Source organism: Ceratotherium simum, chromosome X (assembly GCF_057802395.1).
Source record: "Ceratotherium simum simum isolate JZ-2026a chromosome X, ASM5780239v1, whole genome shotgun sequence".
In the NCBI taxonomy this organism is placed as follows: Eukaryota; Metazoa; Chordata; class Mammalia; order Perissodactyla; family Rhinocerotidae; genus Ceratotherium; species Ceratotherium simum.
The window spans coordinates 39,444,701-39,467,036 of record NC_141940.1 but is presented as its reverse complement, the minus strand read 5'-3'; the positions used below and the strand labels follow the sequence as shown (position 1 = coordinate 39,467,036).

The 22,336-nt window shown below is 46.5% G+C and overlaps 2 protein-coding genes across 6 annotated transcripts in view; one reads left to right on the top strand and one right to left on the bottom strand.

Moving 5' to 3' along the window:
- Positions 1 to 6,108, top strand: part of ATG4A (autophagy related 4A cysteine peptidase) — a 52,217-nt gene extending 46,109 nt beyond the window's left edge. For 2 of the 3 annotated variants that reach the window (XM_004440469.3, XM_087426934.1), the window contains 4 exons: positions 1,808 to 1,953; positions 3,173 to 3,229; positions 4,658 to 4,766; positions 5,582 to 6,108. In XM_004440469.3, the coding sequence (XP_004440526.3) occupies positions 1,808 to 1,953; positions 3,173 to 3,229; positions 4,658 to 4,766; positions 5,582 to 5,652 (383 nt within the window). In that variant the 3' untranslated portion in view covers positions 5,653 to 6,108. The remainder of the gene's footprint in view (positions 1 to 1,807; positions 1,954 to 3,172; positions 3,230 to 4,657; positions 4,767 to 5,581) is intronic. The other variant, XM_087426933.1, reaches the window with a different exon arrangement.
- A 1,376-nt stretch (positions 6,109 to 7,484) lies between these two features.
- COL4A6 (collagen type IV alpha 6 chain) overlaps positions 7,485 to 22,336 on the bottom strand; it is a 273,049-nt gene continuing 258,197 nt past the window's right edge. For all 3 annotated transcript variants that reach the window (XM_087426525.1, XM_087426524.1, XM_087426526.1), the window contains 10 exons: positions 21,918 to 21,989; positions 21,475 to 21,600; positions 17,269 to 17,385; positions 16,770 to 16,931; positions 16,484 to 16,582; positions 14,731 to 14,877; positions 13,965 to 14,081; positions 12,521 to 12,712; positions 11,514 to 11,800; positions 7,485 to 9,130 (listed from right to left, as the gene is read on the bottom strand). In XM_087426525.1, the coding sequence (XP_087282651.1) occupies positions 8,870 to 9,130; positions 11,514 to 11,800; positions 12,521 to 12,712; positions 13,965 to 14,081; positions 14,731 to 14,877; positions 16,484 to 16,582; positions 16,770 to 16,931; positions 17,269 to 17,385; positions 21,475 to 21,600; positions 21,918 to 21,989 (1,580 nt within the window). In that variant the 3' untranslated portion in view covers positions 7,485 to 8,869. The remainder of the gene's footprint in view (positions 9,131 to 11,513; positions 11,801 to 12,520; positions 12,713 to 13,964; positions 14,082 to 14,730; positions 14,878 to 16,483; positions 16,583 to 16,769; positions 16,932 to 17,268; positions 17,386 to 21,474; positions 21,601 to 21,917; positions 21,990 to 22,336) is intronic.

Genomic DNA, 22,336 nt, shown 5'->3' with positions numbered 1-22,336 from the left:
CCAAGGTGAGACTCTGGCTGTCACGTTTTTCCTGCTTAGAGAGGAGATGTTTGTCCTCTGGGCTTTGGTGGAGGTTGCCACCTGAAGATCTATAGCATGAGCCCTGTGTCTGCAGATGGTTGACCAGCCTGCCTCTTCTCCTCAGGCCTCATTAGAGACCTTGGTTTAGTCCCCACATCATTTCTAGGACTTTTTAGATCTTCTGCTATATGTTTTTTAAGAACTCTGAGAAACAGGGTGGCCAGTAAAGCTCTACCACACACACACACACACACACACACACACACCCATGGAAAGATCCAGAACCAGAGAGGATGCTGTTGTTATTCCCAGCACCTTAACTTGAAACACTTTGACCGAATGCTCGGTGCTAAGCCTGCTTTGGGTTTCTCTTTTCTCGTGCACAACTTCCTTTTCCTCTTACCTTTCTATGGCCTTAGGTAGCCTTCCTTCTAAACATCCTGGTTGTTGCTCTTTGTTGTGACTTGAGGTTTTTTGATATAACTGACCTCACCCACCTGTGGTCTGGGGGAATATGTACCTTGACTTTCATAAAACAAGTCATATGGCGGCATTGTTCTCCAAATACTCCTAAACATATATTTGTAGGAAAATCCTTTTGAGTCTAAGCAAGATCCTTCTATAGCCACCTTGTATTTGTATCATGTTTTAAGCATTTCACAGTGGTGCAATCTTCTCATTCTTATAATACCCTGTGAGGTAATTGGAACAGGCCCCCTAGGTCTGTGATAGAGACAAATTAAGCTTTTCATCAGACATCAGAAACACATCCTTTGCCAACAGAAGCACTTAGATGTGCCCAGCACAATCCTGGATGCCATTCTGGGGAGGGTCTTCGGGGCATCCCTCCCTACTCCATTCTCCTGCTTGAGGCAGAGCTCTCTTTAGTTGCTTAACCCAGTGTAGAGCACAGAGGCCCAGATGGTCCTCAGGCCTAGACAGTGAGGTTGGGGTGCCCCTGTAGGTACTTCTGCCTCCTCAGCACACTGGTGATGAGCATTAGAAGGACTCGCAGCTTTTTGAAAATCAGATAAAAGTAGAGATTTTATTATCCTAAATTTCTCCCAGGTCATTTTTGGGCTAAGCTTTTTCAATTTATTGCAGCATGGCTTTTCTCTCATTTGTAAAGATCGATCATCTCAAAGTGAGTTTTCCCAGTGAGGTGTCTCTGTACTGAAGTTAATGTGACCAAGGCAGTGCTTTCTGACAGGAATTACTAACTTGCTAACAATGACTAACTTACTAGCTACTCAAGGTCAGAAGTCAGCTCCCTGGTATCTCATCCATAGCAGAGTCAGCATTCCCATTTCTTTCAGAGGCCAAGGCCTTTTTTCTTACCAGATGTGCTCTCTGACCATAGGTCTAAGAACCAATGGTCTGGAGCGAGATGCTTTCCAATGTTGAAAGAGGCAGGAAGCTCCCTAGTGGCACCTGGACTCAAAGACTGGTGATTCTACCTGCTTCCTCTTTGCTGCTGCTGCTCACAGAGCCTGCCATGTCATCTGTGGTCTCTCATTCCCACCTTTTCCCCAACCTGTCACTTTCCATTTTTGGACTTGGACTTTGAGGAGGTGTAAATGCTAGGGCAAGTCTTCTCATTGAATGATTAGATTTGGGTGCAGGTGGCTTCCTTCAAGCATGCTCACCCTACTTCAGGCTTTCTGTCATCTCATTCTCATTGTCACCAAGGGAGGGGTTAGGAAAACCAGAGCGCCTCCTCCCAAGGACAGCAGTGGGGTCAGGGCCAGTGGTTCTTCGAAGGTTAAGCATGTCTCGTCCAAAACAGGTGATGAGCTCATTTTCCTGGACCCTCACACAACCCAGACTTTTGTTGACACTGAAGAGAATGGAACGGTTGATGACCAGACTTTCCATTGTCTGCAATCCCCGCAGCGAATGAACATCCTGAACTTGGATCCTTCTGTAGCATTGGTGGGTATCTGAAGGTTGGGTGGGTCAAGAGATATGCCACCCTGCTATAGACTGGTTCCCTGGGAGTTATCCAGGTTGCTAGGTAGGGTGGCAGGAGTATATTCACTTACCATCCCCATGAGAGGTAGGGTAGTGTAGTGGGGAAGGAATGGACCCTGAAGCCAAACTGCTTTAGTTGGAATCCAGGCCCAGCCACTTAACTAGCTATAGACTTGGGGGGTGGGTCCCTTAACCTTTTTGAGCCTTGGTCTTCTCATCCCTAAAATGAGAAAAGCAAAAGTTCCTTCCTTGTAGGGTTGTGTGAGGTAGACTGTGCGTAAGGCACCTAGCACAGTGCTTGGCACGTTGTAATCATTCTATAAATGTTAGTTATTGTTACTGTTATCATCTTTCCCCCTTTTCTTTCTTGCCTTCTAATCATTGCCACATAGACACAGGGAATAATGTGGGACATAGCTAGGGAGGGGTAAGGGGGCAAGACCTCCTGGGTGGACAGTGCCCATTTCTCTGAACACACAATCCAGGAAGTTGCAGGGTTTTGGCCCGGAAGTATGACTGCTGTCTACACACATTGAAGGGGCAGCTGCCTGTGAAGCAGCCAGTGGTTCTGAGGCCTGTGTGCATCGTCTCTTCCAGTTTAACCCGATTGTCAGAGCACCAGGGACCGAGGGCTGACAGAGTCCTCCTCTTGTTTTGGACCATTATTTTACTACTGTAGGATGGCTCTGAGAATAGGAGAGGAGGCTGATGGTTCTCTTTATTCTAACAGATAATTTCCTGAAGGTCAAAGTCACCTTATTAAGTATTTCCTCTAGCTAAAAGTACTATTTGGCTTTTGTTTGCTGGTTTAATTGACTATTCTTTATAGATGTGTATATTTGTGCACTGAATGTAATGGAATTAATCCCACACTTTGGAGATTGGTCTTCAAGTTACTCTATCTCACAGTATAAGGGGAGAGGGACAAGGAGAGATAGGGACAGAGAAAAAGAGGGGAGAGAGAGAGAGAGAGAGAACGAATAAATGTGTGCGTCCAGGTGAGGCAATGAGCTAGGAGAGAGAGAAGCCCAGGCAATCTGCCCCCTTATTGCCGGAAGACACATCCAAAGAGAATGGCCCACATCATAGCTCTGGGCCAGCGGCTCCATCTTGCAATACAAAGGGCCTGCCTCGGTGCCCCTGACCATGGCTAAATTGTGTTCTTTTGCTTTCCCCCAAGGGATTTTTCTGCAAAGAAGAAAAAGACTTTGATAGCTGGTGTAGCCTTGTTCAGAAGGTAAAGATGTATGTTTTTCTTAGTCTTAAAAAGTGAAAATTATTCAATATGACTGCTTTTTAAGCTTGTTTTTCATAGTAACATAAACCTAGCCTGATAGGACTTTATTGCAAGAAAAAGAAACTAAGATACAGGGAATTGTGCGTAACTTTGGGAAAATCAAAGAAAAACTTTTGTTTGGAATATGCTTTGTATGTCAAGTGAGTGATATTTTTAGTTACTTAATGTTTCATCTCATTAAGCCTACAAGTCATATGAAATACTCAACTAATATTACACCATGCTAACTTAAAAATGCCAATTTCATATAGCTCAGCCTAAATTCTTCCTTAATCTGTGCATAACACTGAGATGATTGAGAAACTAAACTACTTTTCTATTTGTATGGTGGTCCATTTACAGTTTAATGTATTCCATTATGGTTTAGGGGGCTTTCCTTTCTATTAACTGTCTTATTTATATAAAATATAGGCATGCTGCCACTTACAGGAAACACAATTTGCAGAAATGTGTGTAAATACTAAAGCAAGTTATTCTTCTTCTTAGTATTTTATGTAAAAGGGTATTTATTGTTTTGCTGGCTTACCAATCCTTGTATCTGCCTCCCTTATCCTCCACATGCCAAATATGTGGAAGACATTGATAAACGCTTATTGAGAGAATGAAGCGAGGCACAGGGAGTAGTTTAAAGAGCCCTGGATGGGGTGGCAGGAGACATGATGTTTTCTCCTATCTGCAAAACAAAGAGATTGGAGAGATGGGAGCCCAGAGCCCCTTGTAGGTTGTAAAGAGCGAAGATTTTTTTTCACAAGTGAACAAACAATTAACACTAATGTCCCTAGCTGAATATGAAACCTCAGTTAATAATTAGCTGAGACATAATGGAGAATTATTTTCTGAAGGCAATACTTACATTTCAGAATGTAGCAAAACTGTATTTATATCACATTTAAAGTTAGAATGAAAATTTTCTGATAAGACTATGCTATTTAAATTAGGACATATACTATAAGTGTTAGACTAAAACTGAAACCATGTCAATATGTACCAATATTCTCTTGGGGCAGATTTAATTTGATTAACCAACATTTCTTTGGAGCCAACACTTCATGAACATCTCAGTCCTAAATTGAGTTGGGCCCGTGCAACTGGTATATGACTTGAACCTCATGATGGAGCATGGGCAGTGAGTACTGGCCTTCCATAAGATCCTCCCTCCAGTGTCCTTCCTTCCTGGCCAACAGTATCTAGAATTGAAGAGGGCTAGGTCTTCAGATGGGTCAAGTAGAGGATGGATGTATTCGCTAGGTCTTTGCTTTCACCTTTCAACAACCAGGCCACTCTCTTAGGGTTTGGGGTCGTAGATTGCCAATTGGACAGAAATGTAGTGACTCTGCAGTGTTTATAACTATGTCTGTGTCTCCTCAGGAAATTCTAAAGGAAAATTTAAGGATGTTTGAATTAGTTCAGAAACATCCATCACACTGGCCTCCCTTTGTTCCTCCAGCCAAGCCAGAAGTGACAACCACTGGGGCAGGTAAGCTGATGTTCAGGGGCTCTCAGCCAGCAGACCCACATGTAGCAATTGTTTTATGAGACAGAAGCAATTGTGGCTCATGCTTTCTGTGGAATGTAAAATTTCTATTCAGCTGGACTAATCAAGGAATGGTGCTGCTGATTATTTTAATCCTCTGATGAACTGATATTTGCCCATTTCAAAGAATGATAATAGCAGAAAATGAGCTCAGTGTAAAAGTTCTGTATAAAATCAAAATGACTAGAAGTTCTTTTCATGGTCTGGTTCAGAATAACAAATCAGAGGCCATGGGTGATTTGAAATGTTCCTCAAAGGTCTTACAGAGCCTCATCCTCCTCACTGTGAATATAGGACTATGTAACGAGTCTAGATTTTTGGTTCTTTATAGAGAATTTCTAATACTTAGCAGTGGTCCTATCTGTAAGTCTCCTCCACACAAGCTTTTCTTTAGCGAAACGATTAAAAAATGCATAGTCTTGGGGCCAGCCAGGTGGTGTAGTGGTTAAGTTCACGCACTCGGCTTCATCGGCCTGGGGTTTGCAGATTTGGATCCTGGGGGTGGACCTACACACCACTTATCAAGCCATGCTGTGGCAGGCGTCCCACATATAAAGTAGAGGAAGATGGGCACAGGTGTTAGCCCAGGGCCAATCTTCCTCAGCAAAAAGAGGAGTATTGGCAACGGATGTTAGCTCAGGGCTAATCTTCCTCACACACACACACACAAATGCATAGTCTGAACTACTGAGTAATGTATTGACCGCTTCAACCTAAGTGTCAAGCTCTTGTTCTTTCTCATTTCTGTATTCTGATAGAATTCATTGACTCTACTGAACAACTAGAGGAGTTTGACCTGGAGGAAGATTTCGAGATTCTGAGCATATAGAATAGTGGGAACTCAACTTGGAGGTCTGTCTTCCATCTGGCACCAGAAGAACATGAACTCATCACATAAAACTTTTCTAGTCAGCAAGTGCCTGATATGCCAACAGCACACAAACTTGATAGCAATCATGACTGAGCCAATCACCATTTCTCAGAAAAAACGAACAAACAACCCTTCCCCAGAAAGAACTAGAACAATCATGGAATCTAGGAGCAGAAAGATTATGTGTCGTCCCTTGCTTCCCAGCTTGTCTTACATGGCCACAGCAAGTCTTCAGCTACTGAAATGAGGAGGCGGACATCTGGAAGACAGACAGCAACTTCCACCTTGCTTCAAGCACCAGCAGATGAGAGATGGTTACCCTGCGCTTCTTCGCCCTGTCAGGTGTGACCTCTTTTGGGCTAAATACTAAGAAGCAGTCTGTTCTCTTGCTCTAATAATAAAGTGATTGCATCAGGGAGAAAAAGTTCTTGTTCAATTATTTGAATACGTATGTATTTTAAATAATTAAGATTTCTATCAAAAAGTTTGTCAAAGAAATTATGTCAAGTGTGCACGTGTTGATCTCCTTCCTATTTGGAGGAACCTTACTATTTGATAGGTCACTGTCCCCATCATTACTGATACTTTTGTGAGATGTCACCTTGTCCTTAAATCAAATCGGGATCACTTAAATCAGGGGTCAGCAAATGTTTTCTGTAAAGGGCCAGATAGTAAAGAGTTTAGGCTTTGCAGGCCACATGGCCTCTGTCACAGCTACTCAACTCTGCTGTTCAAGTGCAAAAGCAGCCATAGGCCGTATGCACACAAATGAGCCTGGCTGTAATCCAATAAAACTTTATTTACAAAAACAGGTGGAGGGCTGGGTTTGGCTGTCAGGCTGTAGTTTGCCAATCACTGGCTTAAATTGTTGATTTTTGTTTGGGAAATTAAAAATTGTATTTGAATTGGACTCCATTTTCTTTGACAGCCATAATTAGAAAGAATTATTAATGTGGTGACATTTAATCTGTACATTGAATACAATTCCAAACCATTTCAGGTCGAGCAACATACTCAATTTTAGAGTACATATTCATCAATTTGGCTTTGCTAACCATTCTTCTGTGTGGATGCGCCTCAGGTCCCAGCAGTGTCTTCCCATTTGCCTCTTTTTGCCTTCTTAACCTGTATGCATTTCACCTCCATCCTCAACCAAGTCCCGAGGAAGGCCAGCAACTTCGGTTTGAAAGCTAGCACCAAACCAAAGTGGGTTTTTTTGTATATTTAGGAATATTAGAACACTTGTTTCCTTAGATTCCATTTTTTCTTTTTTTCCAGCAGGTAATATATTCCAGTGGTTCAAAATTCAAAAGGTGCAAAATGGTATTCAGTGAAATGTCTCTCCCTCCCGCAGGTCAGTTTACTTCCCTGAACACTCCCAGTGTTATGAATTTCTTGTTTATCCTTCCAGAGGATATACTTTATGCATATACAAATATATGCATATATATCTTAGATTTGATTTTAATGACTTTAACATTTCTCTACTTTTGATTTATCTATAAATGATCCTAAGGCCCCAGAAGTATGGAAATTCCTTACTTGAACTCTAGCATGTGATGGGCTAAAAGCAGTTGTAGGCTTATCTTGAAACAGGTTGTGGATTTGTTGCCTGTTAGAGAGCTCTTTCTGTCCTTTGACTTTAATTGTATTTTTTCCTGCCTCAGTGTTGTGATATAAAGCTCAACTTGCAGTAACAGGAACCCCCAAGGCTCTGAGGGGGACTCACGTATTGTAGTGAGATGGACTTTAGAAAAGTTTTCATCAAAGTAAGTCGAAAGAGTCAAATGTTCATGTATTTAATTTTTTTATTTGCAATGTACAAAGCTGACACCATGCTTATTAGTCAGATAAGGAGGTGAAGGTAACAATAATTCAGATTATACTGATTATGCTTTTTCTGTGTTGGCACAGTTTACATAATTTTTAAGGAAACAGAATCACTCGGAAGGAATTGCCTCATGTCAACATACCTAAGTGTTCTAGGAGATTGATAATTAAAGGAAATGGTTAAAACAAATCCCCCCAAACAGAATACAGTACATTTTAAAGTCAACTCAAGCTTGCTTGAAGTCTGGTAACTGCTAAAGAGAGGAGTGTGCTAGATTTTTACGAGGTTTTAAAAACATATTAAAATAGTTTAACAGGCTACCTGTGAAAGAGTGATTGGATGGACATTTTAATGGAAAGTCTCTAAGAGCCTCAAAATAAAGGAACGAACACACTGCAGCTTCGACTTGCCACATTGCACACATCTGGATGGCGTTTGGAATAAACAGGGACTTCTGAGAAATTGGGACAAGGGATTTACCTTTTTATTCCTGGAGTCAAAAGCAAAATTCACACCTCCTTATCCATCCACCCCTCCACCCCTGGCCTGGGAGAAAGGGCCATGGTTCTCATTTCCCTTTATGGGCCTGGCCACATTTGGTGTATCCTCTGCTCTACTCTGGACCAGGTCAAGGCGTCTGCCTCTGGCTGGGGAGGGAGTCAGCAAGGAGAAAGAGATTTGTCTAGGACCCTGTGAAGTTAATGAGCCCCTCAGGACTGCTGGCCTTCAAGCCTCCCTAAGCAATATGGGGCCCAGTTGTGCTCACTCTTGAAGGAGTCAAAGCTCACCCCGGGCTACTGGCTGGCACCTCACTGTAGCTCTGCTGCCTGCCTGAACACAGTGGGCCCGTTGAAGAGTGAGAGCTTGCCCTATGCGGGCTTGAGCTATCTATGAATGTTTAGCCAGAGATTTTTTTTTTTTAATGTGGAAACACTGGGTTCTGGTTTAAGCCAAATAATGTGTGGTGACCTCTGCACATAAAGAAATGACTTATCATCAGCTACTATGAAGATCTTACTGATCAAAACAAAGCGGTCTAAGAAAGTGGTGGCACAGCAGGTCTGTCTGAGGTAGGTAGCCATGAATAGTCACGCAAACATCCGAATCAAACGGTAGCACCAGGTTGACTGAAATGGGACAGCAGATCTCAGCAGAGTAGGCTTACCCATTGGGCCTGAGGGTTGGGCTGACCAGTGTCCAGTAGTCCAGCCCAAATGAGACTCCAATGTACAACTTGACAGATGGGCAAAAGGGCTTAGGCCTTCCTTCTTCAGACTGTTCAGTTTGTGAGGTGACCATTGTGTGAGGGAGGGGAGGGCAAGTGGCAGAGTGGCAGGTGCCACCCTACAGGCTTTTCATACACACCTGGCAGCGGCTGACCCGGGTGTGGAGCTGCCCAGCTTTCAGTGTTTCAGATACAGGCTCTTCCCTAAACTGCTGCCTCTCCTCCACTGTCGTCAGCCAGAAACTGTACTTGTTGGCAAAGTAGTGGCAGGTGCCCCGGGCACCACTGCACTCGATGAAAGGAGTGGCCCGAAAATCCTCTAGGCAGGAGCCAGGTGAGACCAGGGACTGGCCTCCGCCCTCAGCGCCAGCGGCAGTGTGCTGAAACAGATGCGGTTGCTGTATGAGTTGTGTCCACCAGGGCTGCCATGGGAGAAGATGGGCACTCTGCTGCTCCAGAGGGGACGTGTGCTCCCTTCCTAAACTCTGCTCCCTTGGTTCAGCCCCAGTGTCTAGCCAGCATACCAAAAGCTGTATTTTAAGACCCAGGCTGCTCATCCTCCCTTGTAGTAGCCTCAGGGTCAGGAGCACCCCTCCAAGCTCCCTAGTGCCCTCCTAACCCACTGCACATGGGCAGTGGCTACATCTCAGCCAGTGTTTCCCAGACTGCTGCTGTCCCACTGAGTTCTGAGGTGTGTTAGGTGCCCCCCACCCCAATCTCCACGGACAATTAAGTCTGAGAAAGGCTAGATTAAGGAAAATTCAATAGGTTTTGGAATGCAGTTTTTCTCAGAGCCCTCTGTTTACTCCAAGCCCTCGGTGATGTGCTCCAAGAAAGGAAAGAGCGTGCAATACTTGACAAAGTGGTTAACCAGGGGCCCCCTCCTCCAGCATATCTATTAATAGCTCTTACTCTGAAGTTACCTTCATTAGACCTTCCTATATTTTCAGTCTGTAACATACCATTTAGGGCCACATATCGTGTTTGTTACCTGCAGAGTACAAGTGGGCCTCCTATTTGGCCTGACGTCCTGGCCCTAACTTCAGAGGGCTGGCTCCCTTAGCACACGATTTCAGCATCTCCCCATCGGTGCCATGCATGAGCCCATAGTCTCCAGTCACTGTACACGTAGATGGCCGCCCCCCTCTCTCCCCACTCCTTTCACCTCAGCTGGGTTATTATCTGGACCAGAGGAGGTGGGTAGAGGCCTCATACACACCTGGGCCAGCAAACGGCCAATGGGACAAATGCCCGAGTTGGACGCGTGGGGATGCCTTACTTGGCAGAACTTCGGGAGAGTGAGTCTCCATATAAGTGACCTTTCCTGATAAATGAAGCATCAAAGTTTTCCTCATTTTGATCCTCAGATAGAAAACTTTCTAGAACAAGTGATACATTTCCCTGCCTTACTGAATAGCAGACACTATGTGTTTTACACTTTGCAGATGACCCAGGCTTGTTGTGAATGTTGGTTTTTGTGTTGGGTGATTGTGCAGGGGCCCCAAACCAAGGGGCGCAGCTTGTAGAGTTCTTGAGCCGTCTTTGACTCATTTTCTCCTTTTTAGTAGGCAAACCTCATTGCTTCAAGATGCCTTACTAGGCAATCCAAATTCCCGCCCTTACATGTTTTCAGGAAAATATAGGTATTCTAGTATGTTAGGGTTATGTATAAAGTAAGAGTTAGGGTTATGTATAAAGTAAGAAAGAGTAAAGAGATTCTGAGTAAGGGCTTAAGAGTGCTCCCATGAGCAAAGCACATGAGATTTCATACATAGCTTTTGCACCATTCGTTGTGGAAGCTCAGGGGCCTTTTCTCCTTATTTCCTGGTCTGGGTGGTGGACAGGACAGAATGATAGGTGAGGTGATTCTATATTACATTGGGATAAACTGCCCAATTCACAAAGACAGAGCAAAACAAGGAAGTACCTCAGCCCAGGTAGGTACACTAATGTGAGGAAGCTTGTGGCTTTGGTAATGCTTGAAAGACACTCTCTCACCATCTTGCCCCTGGTAATTCAGCAAAGAAGCTCTGGCGAGGCAGGGTACTTCAGTGGGTGCCACATTGGTTTTTCCCTGGGAGTTATCCTGCTCCTAAACCTCACCTGTCACTCATTTAATGTCCCCAGATATTCACAGAATGTGGTTGGAGGGACTTGATGCCTCCCTGGGCTTAGAGACGTTCTCAGATCTTTCTTAGCAAGACACACAGCCTGGCTAGCCATTGCTTTCCCACTGAAATGAAAAAGCCACAAAAATACCAGCAACAACATAGAAACACAGCCTGCCCTCATCTGAGCCTTTTGGGAAGAGATGGCAGCGGCTAGAGGGGCCTGGGAAGGTGCACAGAAGAGAGATGAGTGCCATTCCCAGCCTGACTAGTGAGAGAGTGTCCCAGCCCTGAGTGGGGACAGCTTCTCCCTCACTGTCCACTCAGACCAGGTGTTTCCTCCTTCTCTTGCTTGTGGCATAACTGAAGCAGGCAGAGAGACGTCAGGGCCTTTGCCGGTGATTCATAAAGATTCTCACCCCTGAACCACTGGGTGCAAACTGCTCCTTTCTACTCAAACTCATAATTACCTGTCTTTCACGCAGAACTGGGCTCTCTGGTCTTTAGCTAAGCCCAGGCCAAGCATTTTCCTTCCTTTCCAACTCCGTGGTTTCTACCCTGTGTCCCTTGAGCCTGGGAGCCCACCCAAGGGACCCTCCCAGAGTTCCCTGCCCTCTGCCTCTACACTGGGGGAGGGGGCAGTGCAGGGCCTTACCATGAGGAAGGAGTACCCGATCCAGAGGCTACGCCAACCCAGGGGGCACTGCGGGATGGTGATGTCCTGGCTGTGCACAGCAATGGCTTGCGAGGGAGCCTCACACACAGAGCAGCGGCTGATGTACTGGGGAATCTGGGTCTGGCCGACAGGCATCATGGGGATGGGGGCGGTGGTGGAGAGCCAGTAGGACTTATCATTGCGCCTGGCATAGTGGCACACTTCGTTGATGTTGCAGTAGATGAAGGGCATGGTGCTGAAGCGCGGCAGGCAGGAGCCAGCAAACCCTGGAAGGAGAGATGGTGGGCAGGGCCAGGGCTGGGATTATTCCCAGGGCCGCTGGGACCGGACTAGATGGTGGTTTGGGTTTACACCCAGCTGCTTGTACGAGAGCAGGGACGCCTCTCCTTACACTCCTGGAACACCGTACACACACTGAAGTCTGTTGATCAAATCCTATTTTCAATGCACCAGGGAAGTTTGATAATGAAAAGAATCTTTTTATAAACTGAATAGTGACTCCCTAATTAATCTGCTTTATAAAACCAGCATTTAATAGAGTGAGTCTGTGGTTCAGAGTCAGCATACCTGTAGACAATACAATCAATTCTTGGGTAATCATTGTTGCCCCACTGGTCACATTACTATTACTGCTACTAATCACTCATGTTTAATGGATGCTTAATATGTGCCAAACATTGTTCTACGTGTTTTACATTGGGTGATTCATGTAATCCTTACATCACCCTATGAGATGGGTACTAGAATTAGCCTTGTTCCATTAAGGAGGAAGCAGCAGCTTAGAGAGGTTGAATAACTTGTCCAGGGTACACGGTTAGTAAGTGGTAGAGCCAGGGTTTGAACCCAGATCTGCCTGAGTCCAGAGCTGGTGCTTGTAACCCACTACCCAAAAGTGGGCCCATCAAGGGCTGGGAGGAGCGAGGAGGGTGGCTTTTGGTCCTTGTGGGGATGGATGGCCAGGGCTGGCTGTCAGAGCCGGTACCTACCCAGGTCCTGGTTGTGGGCTTTCTCCTGCCCCTCCACGAACAGCAAGCTGTAACCCACCCACAGCTGGCTCATCCCGGCGGGGCACAGGGGCACCTGTTCCGACTGGCTGTGTTTCACCAAGGTGTAGCCCACTCTCACGCTCTGCCCAGGCATTCCAGCCCTCCCGAAGGGGCCCTGCTTCCCTGGAGCACCTAAGAGGGACAGAGCAGAAAAGGGGTAAGCCAGGTGCAGCCAATAATAGCAGCAGCTACTCACTTTGTGCCAAGCGTTGAGCAGGACACGTTTTGTGCATGTGTTAGCTCACTCGATCCTCACGACAACCTTATTACCCCAATTTGTAGATGAGGAAACTGAGGCTCAGAGGTCCTACAGCTAGGAAGTGGTGGAGCTAGAACGCCAACTCGGATGTATCCGGCTACAGAGTCCTCACTTTTTTTTTATTTTTTATTTTTTTTGTGAGGAAGATCAGCCCTGAGCTAACATCCATGCTAATCTTCCTCTTTTTGCTGAGGAAGACTGGCTCTGAGCTAACAAACATCTATTGCCAATCCTCCTCCTTTTTTCCCCCAAAGCCCCAGTAGATAGTTGTATGTCATAGTTGCACATCCTTCTAGTTGCTGTATGTGAGACACGGCCTCAGCATGGCCGGGCAAGCGGTGCGTCGGTGCGCACCCGGGATCCGAACCCGGGCTGCCAGTAGTGGAGCGCACGCACTTAACCGCTAAGCCACGGGGCCAGCCCCCAGAGTCCTCATTTTAAAATGCAGCTATCCAGCTTCCCACCCACAGCCACCTGGCCTTTGTTTCTCTGCAAGGGGATGAGGGAGTGGAGGGGGCTACTTCTTGGGTTGGCCTTGCAGGCTCTCATAGGAGATAACTAAGTAACTAAGTACCTGTTGAAATAAAAGCAGAGCTGGGGTTAGCAGGGCAAAATCACACCCTCCTCTCCTGCCCATGGCAGACATGGCTAATCGATCACACCACTTCCCCACTGAGCCTCAGACCTGTTCTCTACTCAGGACAACTGATTTGCCATCTCTCATATAAAATGGGAGGTAAGTAGCAGAACAGCCATACCTTATCTCCAATGTTCTTATCCCTTGAACCACTCCCTCCCATCCACATCAGAATCCCAGGGTAGAAAAGCAGAGGTGCAGGTCAGGGGGCCATGCTATAGTATATAGAGTCATAGCTCTTAAGAGCTGAAAGAGAACCCAGAAAAGGATTTGGAACAGTCCTTTACCTTCCAGAATGTAGGGCTCTAATCCTTCACTGGCTCAGAGTGGGGTGGGAGTAAATGGATTAGAGCCCAGTTTTCCAGCCTCCTGGTAGTGTCAAGTTTTACCGCCAGTTTTCCTAATTCTCAGATTTGAGATTTTGACTCACCCGCAAGCCTCAAACCCTCACAGAAGCCCTCTGCCCCCTAGTGCCAACATAACCAGACCTTCAAATCCTGGAGGGCCTTGCAGTCCAGGGAGACCAGGATCACCAAGAGCCCCAGGCGGGCCGGGGAGTCCGCTGAGGCCATCTTTGCCGGGGATGCCAGGTAAACCTTTGGAGCCTGCAGAGAGAGAAGGCCCACAGTGGAGTACTCAATGTGGAGCGTGTGGAAGAGCCCTCCCTGGAGAACCGGGACTCGTGTGTCATGCCCAGGACTCACCAGTAGAGGGCGCACTGGCCATCATCTTGGAGTGCACACTGAGCTCAGGGCTGAGCCTCCCAGGCTAGTCCTTAGTTCACGTCCTGGCATCTGGGCCCTGGGACTGTACTCTGAACTGAGCCCTTCTGAGCCCCTTCACACCTGTTTCCTCCTCCCTTCCTCTCCTCCTCCCAGTATGCATGGCAACTGCTGGAGTCCTGGGTCAGAAATGAGGATACCAAGGCCCAGAGAAACTACTAGCTTACTCGAGCTGGGGGGCAAAGCTGGGACTAGAAGCCTGGGTTCCTGTCCTGCAGCCCTGGGCTTTCTCCACTGCTCTTTATCCCCCGCCACACTCCCTCTTTCTCTCAACAGCACATTAGCCAAGTACAACTGCTGGCCCTGCTGGCCTGTCCTCCTGTCAAGAAGCTTGGGAGCTCTGTGAGGAGCAGAGGAAATGCTTGATGAAGGCGCTCCATTGGAGCTGGGGTTCCCAGCCAGTTGCTTCAGCCTCTCAGTCAAGGCCATCTCAGCTTCCTGAGAAGTCTCCTTTCTCTGCCACCCTCCTCACCTTGTAGACCTACAGGGCCTTGAACCCCAGGCTCCCCCGTGAAGCCAGGGATGCCGTCAATGCCTGGTAGACCCATGGGCCCAGGAGGAGCCTGGATGGCTTCTGCAATCGGTGTTTGTCCAGGAGCACCTCGGGGGCCAGAAAAGCCTGTTGGTGGGGGAAATGGAAATGTCAGGCAGAGGCAGAGGAGGTGGCCTGGGTGAGTCCCCAGAAGCCCTCTTTTCTGCCACGCAGTCACCAGCTTTCTGCCCTTCTTGTTTGTCCCCATAGTCCCCACAGTCCTCACTGGATACCACCAGGGTGTCTCTCACTACACTTTACACAGGGTCCTTTTGACCCATCTACCTCCTTGAGGGAGATAGTGGATTGGTAGCTCCTTGGGGACAGGGACTGGTTTACATTCCTCTTGTCTCCTCAGGGCCCAGCCCAAGGCCTGGTATGTGGTAAGCAAGTCAGGAAATGTTTGTTGCAAATATGGCAGGCTGAGACTTTGTTTGGGGCTGGGGTTGTTGGTTTACTCACTCACTGATCAGAACACAGTGCCAAGGAGGCCAAGAGGATGCGCCCAACCCCAGAGGTTCAATTGGCATCACAGCCTGGGACCCTGACCCTGGCCAGCTGGCTTAGTAATAGAAGCCAAACGAGCCAATTTGCTTGCTAATTCATTGAACAAGTATTTCTCAAGTGCCTACTATGTGCCAGGCCCTGGTACATTAGGGGACAGAGTGGTGAATAAGACAGACCTTTATGGAGATTATGATCTGGTGATAAAGATGAAAAATGCACAACCTGACAAATACCGTTAATCTTACTGCAAATTGTGAGAAGTGCTATGAAGGAAATGAACAGTGCAGTGACAGTGGGAAAGAGCAGGGGGGCTATGGGGTGGAGAACCTGCTTTAGACAGAGTGATAAGTGGCCTCTTATAAGCAGTGACATTTAAGCTGAGACCATTAAAGCATTAGAAGGGGCTAGGGAGGCAAGAGTATTCCTGGAAGTAGAACTAGCATGTGCAAAGGCCCTGTGGCCAGACAGGTGTGGTGTTTTTGGATAACTGAAAGAGGCTAGTGTGGCAAGAGCACAGTCAGCAGCAAAGGGGAAGGGCTGGTGATGAGGATGAAGAGGGAGGCGTCACATAGGGCTTTGTGGCCATAGTTTACTCCTATGCCATGGGAAGTCAGTGGATGATTTATGTTTTTATAAGATCTGACCAGTGTGTGGAGAAATGACTGTTGGAGGACGTGCACGATGGAAGCAGGGAGACCAGTTAGCAGGTTACTGCAGTGATTCATGTGAGAAATGTTGGTGGCTCAGACCTGAGTGATGAGAGGTGAGCGGCCACGAGGAACATTTATAAGGGATAGCCCTCAGGGCTGGCTTGCTAATGGATTGGATGTATGTGAGTGAGGGTGGTGGTAGTAAAGGATGGAAAGGATCGTTCTTATTTCTGGACTGAGGAAATGGGTGAGTGGTGATCCGAGTGCAAACCCAGTGCCCCCTAATGCAGAAATAATGCAGAGAGGAGGTCAGCGGCAGGATCCGTGGTGGCAAAGCAGCAGTGGCCTTCAGTCATGGGAGCTGATGGAGCCAGAGGTATCCCCAAAGTGGAGAAACTGCCTCCCTGGAGGAACTTGATCCAGCTGCTTCAGGCATCCAGGCTTTCTTGGTGTGGTGAGCAGTGACTCCTGAAGGATGTTACCCTCAGACCCCTCCCTTGAGCTCAAGATCAGCTCAGCACATGCTCTCAACTCACCTCTTGGCCCTGTCTTCCCCTTCATCCCGGGAAATCCTGGGTCTCCAGGTGGCCCAACCTTGCCTGGAGTCCCCATGAAGCCAGGCTCACCTCTCATGCCTGGCAAAGTCCAAAGGAAAGCAAGTCAGGGCCCAGCACGGTGGTGCTGGTGGTGGGGCAGTTGAGACTAGGCAGAGGTGAGGATGGGAAGAGCATTATCAGCCGGCCTCTCTTCACAGGGTTGCAGGAAGGGGCCACCTCTGACTGTGGAATGGAAAGGGCCCAACAGCCAGCCAAGCAGCCATACCTTTCAGTCCTAGCTCTCCAGGGAGGCCAGAGAAACCTGGAATTCCTTGGTCTCCCTTGGGCCCTTGAGGGCCGGGAATTCCAGGGAAGCCAGGGTCTCCGGGGTCACCTTGATCCGAGGATGGCCCAGGGGGACCTTGGGGCCCCGGGGGGCCTGGTCGGCCTAGGGATGAGATCAGAAAAGGGATGAGGGCAGGTGAGCAGGAAGTGGCCACTGCTGAAGGCCTCGGGACTGATAGGAAGCCAAAGCCCATTTCCAGGGCAGAGACTGCTCCCTTGCCATCTGTGGGTCCCAGTGCCCAGACATTCCCAAACCCTTTTAGCAAAATGCAGCCCGTTCCAGTCCCCTGAACCCCTGCTAGGGGAAGGATGTGAGGCCGAGCAGGCCCACGCATGTCCAGCAATAGGGATGAGGTTGGACTGCATACAGGACCTCCCCAAACTCCCAAACTCCAGACAAAAGGTAACGGCCGGCCCTCTTTTGGGCTTCCTGTCTTTACCTCGTTCTCCATCTAGGCCCGGTCGCCCAGGGTCGCCAGGCTGTCCTGCTATGACTGAGGGCAAGGAGAGGCCTGGGGCACCAGGGAGACCAGCAAGGCCCTGGAGACCTGGGAAACCTGCAAAGAGTAGATAAAAGGGGCTACATGGGCTTTGTGTACCCAGAAGAGGGCCAGGCTGTCTCAGAGAAAATGCAAGCGGTTAGGTAGGATCCAGAACAGCGAACACCAGCAGAGGGCTCTTCTCCCTTCATTCTGCCTTCACAGCCAGCAGAGGAACATAGCTGACAAGGGCTCAGAGGCTCCTCTCTCCCAGCAGGCGTTGCATTTAATTGGGATAGAGCTTCAGAAAGTTCTAGCTCCCTGACCTCACCGGTAGTGGAAATATTTTAGACAGATTTCCCCCAAATCGGGAAGAAAAGAGGGCATGACTGCAGCACCAGGAATTGAAGTTTGCCGAAGTGTTTTTAAACCTCGCATCCCTGGTGCACAACATTTAAGTTAGCCAGTTACGTATGCTGCTGCTCAGAGAAGGTTACAGATCGAGGGAAACACAGGCCCCAACCAGTCAGAACAGACACTTGCTCGGTCAGAATGGAGGCAGCAAGGGCGCTGTGCCTCCTGGTGTCTTCTGGGACTAACCTCTGCGTCTTCTAGGCAAACTGGAAAACACTTTCATAGGCAATTCATGATATTAGCTGAATGCTTGCTTAATTGCCTATAGAACAAATTTCTCTGTATTAAATCCCTTCCCCCTTTCTGGCAAAAGAGAATAGCCTATTTATTAGAGTAGATCCAGAATACTCCTTTGCTCAGATTTTAATACTGCTTTACATGTTTTCTGTTTGTGGAGCAATTTCTACTATAATATGTTCAAAACCAAAAATTTCAACTGATTACAAAAGATTTATTTAATATGCACATGTCGAATACATAGATGGTAATCTTGATGGGAAAACACATCAAAGCCATGTATACAAAGGTAGAAGTCCATATTACACTTGTAGCATGGAAGAAACGTATTTATTACTTTGGTGTATTCTAGAAGATAGTCAAATGAAGAAAAATAGATTCAAACTTGTTGATAAACTGTTCTGGTGGTTGAGATTCTTATTTTCGCTTGTGACAAGAAAATCCAAAAATGTAAATGTTGAATTTTATCTTACTGACAAGAAAAGCCGAAATGTTAATGTCGAATTTCTCATATTTAGCTAAAGAAAGAGTAAATCCATGAAAACTTGTAAAGAAAGATGGTAGATTGGTTAATTCAGGTGTTTTTAACAGCTCATTAATTGGCTGAATGCTGAGAAAATATAGAGAAGGAAAAAATAAATTTCAAAAAAAGCCTCCAATTATTATAGGTCTGGAAAAGAAACAAAATTTAAAAAATAAAAATAGAATACAAAAATAAAATAAAAAATGAAAACTAGTTGCAAAGCCACATGGTTCTACTTTTAGCATTGTCAGTTATCTCTTGATGAACCTTGGAAGTATTTTTCTTTATCACAAAGATAAAAATCTGAAAAGAAAGACATTGTATTTTTTTCCAGAAAATATAGCTTTCTGTATACATATCTATATACTGAAATTATGCAAAACCAATGAACAAGACACCACATATGGTAGAGTAAGTGTGGGCAGCACACAGATTATAAAAAGTTCCCATGGCAGTTTTTGGAGCCACCTCCTATTTTTACTGGCTTCTTGATTTTATAATTAAACCAATATATCACGAAACCTGAAATAAAGGTCCTACTTCACCTCCGATAGTAAAAAAAAAACCTCATGTATTTCTTTAAGAATAAGACACTTAAAATGAGCACATGAAAATGCAAGATGGCATGTTTTTCCAACTCATTTCAGTGTCAGAGCCTTAAAAAATCCTAAATATGCAAATACAGCCTCTAAATATTTAGTGAAAATATGAAAATGAGTGGTATAATTTAAAGTTATTTAGATAAAGGTATTGTAGGGACAGGGATTTCTCTAGGAAGTTTTCTTAGGGGTAAATCCTCATTTTACACTGATTTCTATGATCAAATCAGAGATAGGTTCCTATGGGGGGGATATGATATTTTCTGTATTCTTTTAAAACAAATTGTTTTAATTAGATATTGAGAAGAGCAGAAGAATATTTGTAAATCATATGTAAAAAATAATCCAGGGGCTGGCCCCGTGGCTTAGCAGTTATGTGTGCGCGCTCTGCTATTGGTGGCCCGGGTTCGGATCCCAGGCGCGCACCGACGCACCGCTTCTCTGGCCATGCTGAGGCCGCGTCCCGCATACAGCAACTAGAAGGATGTGCAGCTATGACATACAACTATCTACTGTGGCTTTGGGGAGTAAAAGGGGAAAAAAAAAAAAGGAGGAGGTTTGGCAATAGATGTGAGCTCAGGGCCAGTCTTTCTCAGCAAAAAAAAGGAGGATTGGCATGGATGTTAGCTCAGGGCTGATCTTCCTCACACACAGAAAAAATAATAAAATAATCCAGATACAATGAACATCTGTGTTCCAACCGCCCAATTTAAGAAAAAAAAGATAGTATTACCTCTGAATTGCTTTGCATGCTCTTCACAGATCCCACCACCTTCCCTCCCTCTCAGAGGCAACCAATCCTGAATTTTGTGTTCATCATTCCCTTTTCATCACAGTTTGACCAAGCGTATTTGTATCCCTAAACAGTATACTGGTTGTTTTTGCTTATTTATAAATGTTTATCAATGGAATCATACCAAATGTATTCCTGTGAGACTTGCTTTTTTTTTTTTGGCCCAACATTATGTTCCTGAAATGTATCCATCTTCACATGTGCTGTTTAGTGCATTTGTAATTGTGATTTTATTACCTCAGATAGCTAAAGGAAATGCATAGTTTAATGACTAGGCATTTATAGTCAAGATACGGAAATAAAAAAGGCACCGCCCCTGTGCTTCTATCCAGGTCCCCTCTTCTCTAGCTACTGTGAAAGAAGCCACACAATCTCCCTACAGGCTCAGATCCTGTTTGAGCCCTCATTCTGGAGAAGTTGCTGGCTTTCAGAAAAGAACAAGTTGATCCAGACCCAAGGAAAGAGTAAACACAGAGATAGCAGATGCACCAATATAAAATGCAGCAGGAAATGAATTAATGTCTGAATCAAGTTCCTGGACAACATACACCCATTACACAAACGTGCACATAAACGAAACGTGGTGGGACCTCAGGCCCCAGAAATGTGAAGAACAGAACATTTTGCCAGTCTGACTTCCCCAGTAACAGGTAATGATAGCCAACACTGCTTGAGCACCTACTGTGTGCCAGGTGCTGCACTAAGTGCTTTCATTTACATTACCTCACTCCTCATTGGTTCCTCACCCAACCTATGAGGCAGAGTCTCTTATTATACCCATTTTATAGAAAAGGAAAACGAAGGGTTCATTTGGGATTGAGGGGCAAGTAACTTCCTTGTTCAAGGTCATATAGGTAGTGAGGTGTAGAGCTGGCATTTGAATCCAGCGGTCTGACTTCCAAGCACATAGTCAGCCGTGATGCTACACTACATTCATTTCCTGTTTTACATTGAGTGGGATATATATGGGTCTTCAGAACATTCCTAAGGAGACTTAATGAATCAGAATTCATTATCACTATTTGAGAGGTGGGGAAAGGGAGGCTCCGAAAGGGACTTCAATGAGACGAGTCTGGCGCCGAGATTAGGGTAAAACCTGCTTTCTAGTAAATGCAACAAATCCTAATTGAGTGCTTGCTGTGTGCCTATCCTAGGGGGACATTTATCTTCTTAGTCTTGGGCTCCTTCCAGCAGCCACACTGTCTTCCCAGGGCCCTGGGAGTGCCATCCACACTGGAGACTAAGGAACTTCTGGCAAACCTCTCGCTAAGAGGACAAGCCCTGTCCCTCACGATCATTAAACCCAGGCTCTGGGCAAGTGTGCAAGAGAGGCCCTGAGGTTAATAAGGGTGAGCGGGAGGGAATTGGGAGGCTAGAGGGGACTCGTTGAACTGCTCCCTGACACCCCTGCCCAGGAAAGCCCTAGGTATGGCCTACCCCCTCTTTCTCAGCAGTCAGTTCCACTGGGTTCTGAGATTCCCAGAGATATGAAGACATGCACAGCTCAACCCTGTGAGCCACATGGCCCTGGTGAACCCCAACCCGGGCTTCCCAGCCAGGCCTTACTTAGCTTCTACAAGGCCTGATTTGGGTTCACTTACCTCGGTCACCTTTTTGTCCTTTCATGCCTGCCTTCCCTGGGGCTCCGATACTGACTCCTGGAGAACCTTTTCCCCCTTTGGGACCAGGCAGGCCAGCTGGCCCAGGCACACCAGTTATACTAGGTCCTAGGAGGAGATGCAGAGAGAGCGGGACAGAACTCAGTGGGGGTGACGCCCTCATGCCTAGCTCACTTGCTGGAGGCCTGCCTGACAGACACCAGAGGCTGAATACTGAAATAACAGGAAGGAGAACTCATTCAGGTAGAAGGACAAATCCCATCCTTCTTCCTCCCCACATCAAGGCACCCCAAATTAGGGGCTAGCAAGGAGACCTATGAGTCCAAGGATATGAGATACATCATAGTCAAGAACTCATGGCCAGCTCCTGCCAGGCTTCTGGAAGGGCTGTTGTTCTCCTCCTTGCCCTTGAGGATCTTCCTAACCTGGAGTTCCATGGGTCCCCTTTGTTCCCGGAAGCCCATTCAGTCCATGTAAACCAGGAAGTCCAGGGAAACCTGAGGGGAGAGAATATCAGAAATGGCTCCAGCAACTCTGAATCATGAAAGGTCAGCAAAATGCCCCACGGGCATTGGAAAGTCCTCATTTTAAAGATCATGGTCTTTTTTGAGGCATTACTTAATGCCCTAATGGAGACTGGACCACCTCTAACCTCCACCCTCCACTCTAGGTTTTCCTGACTCTTATTAGAGACCAATATAGCTTTAAGAGCTGGGTGGTAGATAATTAGGTATCTTCAAGAACTCTGAGTGGCAATGCCAAGACCTTGAGTTGCCAGCTCCCAAAGACTCACTGCCCACTCTCTAAGTCAGGGAATGGCTACATATGCCAGGGCAACAACCTT